At 43.7% G+C, this 11,037-nt stretch overlaps 1 protein-coding gene across 1 annotated transcript in view; it reads left to right on the forward strand.

Annotated features, from left to right (window-relative positions):
- Window positions 1-207: 207 nt before the first annotated feature.
- The window catches only part of svopl (SVOP-like), a 33,903-nt gene continuing 23,073 nt past the window's right edge, over window positions 208-11,037 (forward strand). Inside the window, exons 1-2 of the mRNA XM_079531744.1 lie at window positions 208-450; window positions 2,867-3,012. Of these exons, the coding sequence (XP_079387870.1) occupies window positions 2,880-3,012 (133 nt within the window). The 5' untranslated portion in view covers window positions 208-450; window positions 2,867-2,879. The remainder of the gene's footprint in view (window positions 451-2,866; window positions 3,013-11,037) is intronic.

Raw genomic sequence — 11,037 nt, forward strand, 5'->3', positions numbered from 1 at the left:
CTCTCTCTCTCTCTCTCTCTCTCAATTCAATTCAATTCAAAGGAGCTTTATTGGCATGAGAAAACGTACGTTTATATTGCCAAAGCAGAAGTGGAACAAGACAATCAAAATAGAACAATGTATTTACAAATAATACATTGTGTGTATCTCTCCCAGTGTGTTGTTAGGCGGGGCTGATAGAGTATAGGGAGGGGGCGGGGCTGTGCCAGGTGTCAGGTGTCTCCTACTTCCTGATGCACCTGTTAGTTCCAGGTTAGTTCCTCCTCGATCTGACTGACGGTACAACTACAAACATTCACTGTTCAGTGAGTTCACAACTTCACACACCACCGTGTCTCACCGGCTTGAGACCAACCAACCATTCCTCTGTCAAGCTGCACGTTTCATTTACCTTCATCAGACCAAATGTTCATTACAGCGCCGTTTCAACACTGAAGAACAAATCATCGTGTAAGTACAATACATAAATCTTTGTGTTCCGCAACGACCAGATAGATCTATCACCCTGTTGGCTCCGTGAGCCAGAAGAGATGTTTATCTTAGACTAAATCACGGGTTCTCCAACAGGCATGAAGTTGTTTTAGTGAAGTTTGAATTGAAGTTAATCCTCTGAGTTAATATAACTGGAGAGGAGACTGACATGTTAGTTTTGATGAATCCATCTCATTCTCTATTAGCCGCAATTTTCAACTAGATGTGTTTATAATGGGATGAATAGAGTGTCGGACTACACTAGAACAAATGTGTTACAGGTATAAAGTTATGGAATCCACAAACCCAGAAAGTATCTCATAACAACATGTCTACGGTGGACTTTTATGAAACGGGCAGATTGAAAGAGGATAATTCAAGCTTGGCCTAGAGCTGCAATGTTGGTGAGTTTAATTTTAATACAAGCAGATCGCAGATGAGTGGGGACTCAGGGTCAATGGAGGGTATTGGTGATGAATGGGGAGTCAATGGAGGGTATTGGTGATGAATGGGGAGTCAATGGAGGGTATTGGTGATGAATGGGGAGTCAATGGAGGGTATTGGTGATGAGTGGGGAGTCAATGGAGGGTATTGGTGATGAATGGGGAGTCAATGGAGGGTATTGGTGATGAATGGGGAGTCAATGGAGGGTATTGGTGATGAATGGGGAGTCAATGGAGGGTATTGGTGATGAGTGGGGAGTCAATGGAGGGTATTGGTGATGAATGGGGAGTCAATGGAGGGTATTGGTGATGAGTGGGGAGTCAATGGAGGGTATTGGTGATGAGTGGGGAGTCAATGGAGGGTATTGGTGATGAGTGGGGAGTCAATGGAGGGTATTGGTGATGAGTGGGGAGTCAATGGAGGGTATTGGTGATGAATGGGGAGTCAATGGAGGGTATTGGTGATGAATGGGGAGTCAATGGAGGGTATTGGTGATGAGTGGGGAGTCAATGGAGGGTATTGGTGATGAGTGGGAGTCAATGGAGGGTATTGGTGATGAGTGGGGAGTCAATGGAGGGTATTGGTGATGAGTGGGGAGTCAATGGAGGGTATTGGTGATGAGTGGGGAGTCAATGGAGGGTATTGGTGATGAATGGGGAGTCAATGGAGGGTATTGGTGATGAATGCGAGTCAATGGAGGGTATTGGTGATGAATGGGAGTCAATGGAGGGTATTGGTGATGAATGGGAGTCAATGGAGGGTATTGGTGATGAATGGGAGTCAATGGAGGGTATTGGTGATGAATGGGAGTCAATGGAGGGTATTGGTGATGAATGGGAGTCAATGGAGGGTATTGCAACTCTAGATTCATCCAATTATAAACAAATCTAGAGTTGCAAATTGCGGCTGTTTATTTATTCACACATTTTAGACTAGAGTTACCTTTTTAACATTTTTATCCCACGATTTTGCAACCCATTTTTTCCCACCCTGCAATGTAGACTAATTACTTTTTGATTGAAGTATTTATTAACAGTTTGCAGAATTACAGCACATTTCAAGCACAACTCAATACAAAGACTGTTAACTGTGAGTGGACGACACCATAAAGCATTACACTTGTTTACAAGAGGGTCCACCTTGTTCAATTCATCAAAACATTTAGAGACATACAATATTCACTTCTATATAGCCAAAGAACAGAACAGGAATTCATCATAAAGGAGGTAAAAATGGAAAAGAAATATACAGTGAGGGGAAAAAGGGGTGGGGGGGATTCAGATTTTACAGGGACCAGTTTTGAATTGCAGCCGTCCGAAACTGGCCCCGTAAAATCTGACTTGCTGACTTGTCTCTCTGTCTCTCTGTCTCTCTCTGTCTCGGTCTCTCTGTCTCTCTGTCTCTCTCTGTCTCGGTCTCTCTGTCTCTCTCTGTGGAATGCACTCCCCGTTGCAATCAGAACTGCAGCATCACTCCCAATCTTCCGCCGTAGTCTGAAAACCCACCTTTTCAGACTCCATCATGGCCCATAGTACTTATCCTACCCCCTTAGATAGCATTTGAAACAGACTTATAGCATGTCATGTAGACGGCACAATAATTGCATTGTATATAGTCATAGCACATCATAGTAGCCTACATATGTATAGCATAGTATAGTATATATGTATTGTTTATATGTATAGTGTCATTATATAGATATGTTCTAGTTACGTTCTTAGCTTACGCATGTTTCATGATAAATGTATTTTATATATGTGATGTATTCCCATGCTTTTGTTCTTGCCTAATGTAAGTCGCTCTGGATTAAGAGCGTCTGATAAATGCCTAAATTGTCTCTGTCTCTGTCTCTCTCTGTCTCTGTCTCTGTCTCTGTCTCTCTCTCTCTCTCTCTCTCTCTCTCTCTCTCTCTCTCTCTCTCTCTCTCTCTCTCTCTCTCCCCCCCACACAGAGTCCCATCCAGGATGATGGAGCCTTGCAGCTCGGGGGACATGGGGGGGGACTACATGAAGACCCAGCTGGTGAACGCTATCCAGCTCCAGGAGTTGGACTCAGAGTTGGAACAGAAATCACAACAAGAGGACAGGAGTGAGAATGGTGAGTCCCTTTACATACTGATAAGAGGACAAAGTGAGAATGGTGAGTCCCTTTACATACTGACAAGAGGACAGAAGTGAGAATGGTGAGTCCCTTTACATACTGACAAGAGGACAAAGTGAGAATGGTGAGTCCCTTTACATACTGACAAGAGGACAGAAGTGAGAATGGTGAGTCCCTTTACATACTGACAAGAGGACAAAGTGAGAATGGTGAGTCCCTTTACATACTGACAAGAGGACAGAAGTGAGAATGGTGAGTCCCTTTACATACTGACAAGAGGACAGAAGTGAGAATGGTGAGGCCCTTTACATACTGATATAAAGAGGACAGAAGTGAGAATGGTGAGGCCCTTTACATACTGATATAAAGAGGACAGAAGTGAGAATGGTGAGGCCCTTTACATACTGACAAGAGGACAAAGTGAGAATGGTGAGTCCCTTTACATACTGACAAGAGGACAGAAGTGAGAATGGTGAGTCCCTTTACATACTGATAAGAGGACAGAAGTGAGAATGGTGAGGCCCTTTACATACTGACAAGAGGACAGAAGTGAGAATGGTGAGTCCCTTTACATACTGACAAGAGGACAGAAGTGAGAATGGTGAGGCCCTTTACATACTGATATAAAGAGGACAGAAGTGAGAATGGTGAGTCCCTTTACATACTGATAAGAGGACAAAGTGAGAATGGTGAGTCCCTTTACATACTGATAAGAGGACAGAAGTGAGAATGGTGAGGCCCTTTACATACTGATATAAAGAGGACAGAAGTGAGAATGGTGAGTCCCTTTACATACTGACAAGAGGACAGAAGTGAGAATGGTGAGTCCCTTTACATACTGATAAGAGGACAGAAGTGAGAATGGTGAGTCCCTTTACATACTGACAAGAGGACAGAAGTGAGAATGGTGAGTCCCTTTACATACTGACAAGAGGACAGAAGTGAGAATGGTGAGGCCCTTTACATACTGACAAGAGGACAGAAGTGAGAATGGTGAGGCCCTTTACATACTGACAAGAGGACAGAAGTGAGAATGGTGAGGCCCTTTACATACTGACAAGAGGACAAAGTGAGAATGGTGAGTCCCTTTACATACTGATAAGAGGACAAAGTGAGAATGGTGAGTCCCTTTACATACTGACAAGAGGACAGAAGTGAGAATGGTGAGTCCCTTTACATACTGATAAGAGGACAAAGTGAGAATGGTGAGTCCCTTTACATACTGATAAGAGGACAAAGTGAGAATGGTGAGTCCCTTTACATACTGATAAGGGGACAAAGTGAGAATGGTGAGTCCCTTTACATACTGACAAGAGGACAGAAGTGAGAATGGTGAGTCCCTTTACATACTGATAAGAGGACAAAGTGAGAATGGTGAGTCCCTTTACATACTGACAAGAGGACAAAGTGAGAATGGTGAGTCCCTTTACATACTGACAAGAGGACAGAAGTGAGAATGGTGAGTCCCTTTACATACTGATAAGAGGACAAAGTGAGAATGGTGAGTCCCTTTACATACTGACAAGAGGACAAAGTGAGAATGGTGAGGCCCTTTACATACTGACAAGAGGACAGAAGTGAGAATGGTGAGTCCCTTTACATACTGACAAGAGGACAAAGTGAGAATGGTGAGTCCCTTTACATACTGACAAGAGGACAAAGTGAGAATGGTGAGTCCCTTTACATACTGACAAGAGGACAAAGTGAGAATGGTGAGGCCCTTTACATACTGACAAGAGGACAGAAGTGAGAATGGTGAGTCCCTTTACATACTGACAAGAGGACAAAGTGAGAATGGTGAGTCCCTTTACATACTGACAAGAGGACAAAGTGAGAATGGTGAGTCCCTTTACATACTGACAAGAGGACAAAGTGAGAATGGTGAGGCCCTTTACATACTGACAAGAGGACAGAAGTGAGAATGGTGAGTCCCTTTACATAGTGACAAGAGGACAAAGTGAGAATGGTGAGTCCCTTTACATACTGACAAGAGGACAAAGTGAGAATGGTGAGGCCCTTTACATACTGACAAGAGGACAGAAGTGAGAATGGTGAGTCCCTTTGTCCCTTTACATACTGACAAGAGGACAAAGTGAGAATGGTGAGTCCCTTTACATACTGACAAGAGGACAAAGTGAGAATGGTGAGTCCCTTTACATACTGATAAGGGGACAAAGTGAGAATGGTGAGTCCCTTTACATACTGACAAGAGGACAGAAGTGAGAATGGTGAGTCCCTTTACATACTGACAAGAGGACAAAGTGAGAATGGTGAGTCCCTTTACATACTGACAAGAGGACAGAAGTGAGAATGGTGAGTCCCTTTACATACTGATAAGAGGACAAAGTGAGAATGGTGAGTCCCTTTACATACTGACAAGAGGACAAAGTGAGAATGGTGAGTCCCTTTACATAGTGACAAGAGGACAAAGTGAGAATGGTGAGTCCCTTTACATACTGATAAGAGGACAAAGTGAGAATGGTGAGTCCCTTTACATACTGATAAGAGGACAAAGTGAGAATGGTGAGTCCCTTTACATACTGATAAGAGGACAAAGTGAGAATGGTGAGTCCCTTTACATACTGATAAGAGGACAGAAGTGAGAATGGTGAGTCCCTTTACATAGTGACAAGAGGACAAAGTGAGAATGGTGAGTCCCTTTACATACTGACAAGAGGACAAAGTGAGAATGGTGAGTCCCTTTACATACTGATAAGAGGACAAAGTGAGAATGGTGAGTCCCTTTACATACTGACAAGAGGACAGAAGTGAGAATGGTGAGTCCCTTTACATACTGATAAGAGGACAGAAGTGAGAATGGTGAGGCCCTTTACATACTGATAAGAGGACAGAAGTGAGAATGGTGAGTCCCTTTACATACTGATAAGAGGACAGAAGTGAGAATGGTGAGGCCCTTTACATACTGACAAGAGGACAGAAGTGAGAATGGTGAGGCCCTTTACATACTGATAAGAGGACAGAAGTGAGAATGGTGAGGCCCTTTACATACTGACAAGAGGACAGAAGTGAGAATGGTGAGGCCCTTTACATACTGACAAGAGGACAGAAGTGAGAATGGTGAGGCCCTTTACATACTGACAAGAGGACAGAAGTGAGAATGGTGAGTCCCTTTACATACTGATAAGAGGACAGAAGTGAGAATGGTGAGTCCCTTTACATACTGACAAGAGGACAGAAGTGAGAATGGTGAGTCCCTTTACATACTGATAAGAGGACAGAAGTGAGAATGGTGAGTCCCTTTACATACTGATAAGAGGACAGAAGTGAGAATGGTGAGGCCCTTTACATACTGACAAGAGGACAGAAGTGAGAATGGTGAGTCCCTTTACATACTGATAAGAGGACAGAAGTGAGAATGGTGAGTCCCTTTACATACTGATAAGAGGACAAAGTGAGAATGGTGAGTCCCTTTACATACTGATAAGAGGACAGAAGTGAGAATGGTGAGTCCCTTTACATACTGACAAGAGGACAGAAGTGAGAATGGTGAGGCCCTTTACATACTGATAAGAGGACAGAAGTGAGAATGGTGAGGCCCTTTACATACTGACAAGAGGACAGAAGTGAGAATGGTGAGTCCCTTTACATACTGATAAGAGGACAGGAGTGAGAATGGTGAGGCCCTTTACATACTGATAAGAGGACAGAAGTGAGAATGGTGAGGCCCTTTACATACTGACAAGAGGACAAAGTGAGAATGGTGAGGCCCTTTACATACTGACAAGAGGACAAAGTGAGAATGGTGAGGCCCTTTACATACTGACAAGAGGACAAAGTGAGAATGGTGAGTCCCTTTACATACTGACAAGAGGACAGAAGTGAGAATGGTGAGTCCCTTTACATACTGATAAGAGGACAGAAGTGAGAATGGTGAGGCCCTTTACATACTGACAAGAGGACAGAAGTGAGAATGGTGAGTCCCTTTACATACTGATAAGAGGACAGAAGTGAGAATGGTGAGTCCCTTTACATACTGACAAGAGGACAGAAGTGAGAATGGTGAGGCCCTTTACATACTGACAAGAGGACAAAGTGAGAATGGTGAGTCCCTTTACATACTGACAAGAGGACAAAGTGAGAATGGTGAGGCCCTTTACATACTGACAAGAGGACAAAGTGAGAATGGTGAGGCCCTTTACATACTGACAAGAGGACAGAAGTGAGAATGGTGAGTCCCTTTACATACTGATAAGAGGACAGAAGTGAGAATGGTGAGGCCCTTTACATACTGACAAGAGGACAAAGTGAGAATGGTGAGTCCCTTTACATACTGACAAGAGGACAGAAGTGAGAATGGTGAGTCCCTTTACATACTGACAAGAGGACAGAAGTGAGAATGGTGAGGCCCTTTACATACTGACAAGAGGACAGAAGTGAGAATGGTGAGTCCCTTTACATACTGACAAGAGGACAAAGTGAGAATGGTGAGTCCCTTTACATACTGATAAGAGGACAAAGTGAGAATGGTGAGTCCCTTTACATACTGATAAGAGGACAGAAGTGAGAATGGTGAGTCCCTTTACATACTGACAAGAGGACAAAGTGAGAATGGTGAGTCCCTTTACATACTGATAAGAGGACAGAAGTGAGAATGGTGAGGCCCTTTACATACTGATAAGAGGACAGAAGTGAGAATGGTGAGGCCCTTTACATACTGACAAGAGGACAGAAGTGAGAATGGTGAGGCCCTTTACATACTGACAAGAGGGCAGAAGTGAGAATGGTGAGGCCCTTTACATACTGACAAGAGGACAGAAGTGAGAATGGTGAGGCCCTTTACATACTGATAAGAGGACAGAAGTGAGAATGGTGAGTCCCTTTACATACTGATAAGAGGGCAGAAGTGAGAATGGTGAGGCCCTTTACATACTGATAAGAGGACAGAAGTGAGAATGGTGAGGCCCTTTACATACTGACAAGAGGACAGAAGTGAGAATGGTGAGTCCCTTTACATACTGACAAGAGGACAGAAGTGAGAATGGTGAGGCCCTTTACATACTGACAAGAGGGCAGAAGTGAGAATGGTGAGGCCCTTTACATACTGATAAGAGGACAGAAGTGAGAATGGTGAGGCCCTTTACATACTGACAAGAGGACAGAAGTGAGAATGGTGAGGCCCTTTACATACTGACAAGAGGACAGAAGTGAGAATGGTGAGGCCCTTTACATACTGACAAGAGGACAGAAGTGAGAATGGTGAGGCCCTTTACATACTGACAAGAGGACAGAAGTGAGAATGGTGAGGCCCTTTACATACTGACAAGAGGACAGAAGTGAGAATGGTGAGGCCCTTTACATACTGACAAGAGGGCAGAAGTGAGAATGGTGAGGCCCTTTACATACTGATAAGAGGACAGAAGTGAGAATGGTGAGGCCCTTTACATACTGATAAGAGGACAAAGTGAGAATGGTGAGGCCCTTTACATACTGATAAGAGGACAGAAGTGAGAATGGTGAGGCCCTTTACATACTGATAAGAGGACATCCCTTTACATACTGATAAGGGGACAGAAGTGAGAATGGTGAGGCCCTTTACATACTGACAAGAGGACAAAGTGAGAATGGTGAGGCCCTTTACAGAAGTGAGAATGGTGAGGCCCTTTACATACTGACAAGAGGACAAAGTGAGAATGGTGAGGCCCTTTACATACTGATAAGAGGACAGAAGTGAGAATGGTGAGGCCCTTTACATACTGACAAGAGGACAAAGTGAGAATGGTGAGTCCCTTTACATACTGATAAGAGGACAGAAGTGAGAATGGTGAGGCCCTTTACATACTGATAAGAGGACATCCCTTTACATACTGACAAGAGGACAAAGTGAGAATGGTGAGGCCCTTTACATACTGATAAGAGGACAGAAGTGAGAATGGTGAGGCCCTTTACATACTGACAAGAGGACAAAGTGAGAATGGTGAGGCCCTTTACATACTGACAAGAGGACAAAGTGAGAATGGTGAGTCCCTTTACATACTGACAAGAGGACAGAAGTGAGAATGGTGAGGCCCTTTACATACTGATAAGAGGACAGAAGTGAGAATGGTGAGGCCCTTTACATACTGATAAGAGGACATCCCTTTACATACTGATAAGGGGACAGAAGTGAGAATGGTGAGGCCCTTTACATACTGATAAGTGGACAGAAGTGAGAATGGTGAGGCCCTTTACATACTGATAAGAGGACAGAAGTGAGAATGGTGAGGCCCTTTACATACTGATAAGAGGACATCCCTTTACATACTGATAAGAGGACAGAAGTGAGAATGGTGAGTCCCTTTACATACTGATAAGAGGACAGAAGTGAGAATGGTGAGGCCCTTTACATACTGATAAGAGGACAGAAGTGAGAATGGTGAGGCCCTTTACATACTGATAAGAGGACAGAAGTGAGAATGGTGAGTCCCTTTACATACTGATAAGAGGACAAAGTGAGAATGGTGAGGCCCTTTACATACTGACAAGAGGACAGAAGTGAGAATGGTGAGGCCCTTTACATACTGATAAGAGGACAAAGTGAGAATGGTGAGTCCCTTTACATACTGACAAGAGGACAGAAGTGAGAATGGTGAGTCCCTTTACATACTGACAAGAGGACAGAAGTGAGAATGGTGAGGCCCTTTACATACTGATAAGAGGACAGAAGTGAGAATGGTGAGTCCCTTTACATACTGATAAGAGGACAGAAGTGAGAATGGTGAGGCCCTTTACATACTGATAAGAGGACAGAAGTGAGAATGGTGAGGCCCTTTACATACTGACAAGAGGACAGAAGTGAGAATGGTGAGTCCCTTTACATACTGACAAGAGGACAGAAGTGAGAATGGTGAGGCCCTTTACATACTGACAAGAGGACAGAAGTGAGAATGGTGAGGCCCTTTACATACTGATAAGAGGACAGAAGTGAGAATGGTGAGGCCCTTTACATACTGATAAGAGGACATCCCTTTACATACTGATAAGAGGACATCCCTTTACATACTGATAAGAGGACAGAAGTGAGAATGGTGAGTCCCTTTACATACTGATAAGAGGACAGAAGTGAGAATGGTGAGGCCCTTTACATTCTGATAAGAGGACAAAGTGAGAATGGTGAGGCCCTTTACATACTGATAAGAGGACAAAGTGAGAATGGTGAGTCCCTTTACATACTGACAAGAGGACAGAAGTGAGAATGGTGAGTCCCTTTACATACTGACAAGAGGACAGAAGTGAGAATGGTGAGGCCCTTTACATACTGACAAGAGGACAGAAGTGAGAATGGTGAGTCCCTTTACATACTGATAAGAGGACAGAAGTGAGAATGGTGAGTCCCTTTACATACTGATAAGAGGACAGAAGTGAGAATGGTGAGGCCCTTTACATACTGATAAGAGGACAGAAGTGAGAATGGTGAGGCCCTTTACATACTGATAAGAGGACATCCCTTTACATACTGATAAGAGGACAGAAGTGAGAATGGTGAGTCCCTTTACATACTGATAAGAGGACAGAAGTGAGAATGGTGAGGCCCTTTACATACTGATAAGAGGACAAAGTGAGAATGGTGAGGCCCTTTACATACTGATAAGAGGACAGAAGTGAGAATGGTGAGGCCCTTTACATACTGATAAGAGGACATCCCTTTACATACTGATAAGGGGACAGAAGTGAGAATGGTGAGGCCCTTTACATACTGATAAGAGGACAGAAGTGAGAATGGTGAGGCCCTTTACATACTGATAAGAGGACAGAAGTGAGAATGGTGAGTCCCTTTACATACTGATAAGAGGACAGAAGTGAGAATGGTGAGTCCCTTTACATACTGATAAGAGGACAGAAGTGAGAATGGTGAGGCCCTTTACATACTGATAAGAGGACAAAGTGAGAATGGTGAGTCCCTTTACATACTGATAAGAGGACAAAGTGAGAATGGTGAGGCCCTTTACATACTGACAAGAGGACAGAAGTGAGAATGGTGAGGCCCTTTACATACTGATAAGAGGACAGAAGTGAGAATGGTGA

Source organism: Electrona antarctica (assembly GCF_951216825.1).
Source record: "Electrona antarctica genome assembly, contig: scaffold_425, whole genome shotgun sequence".
Classification (NCBI taxonomy): Eukaryota; Metazoa; Chordata; class Actinopteri; order Myctophiformes; family Myctophidae; genus Electrona; species Electrona antarctica.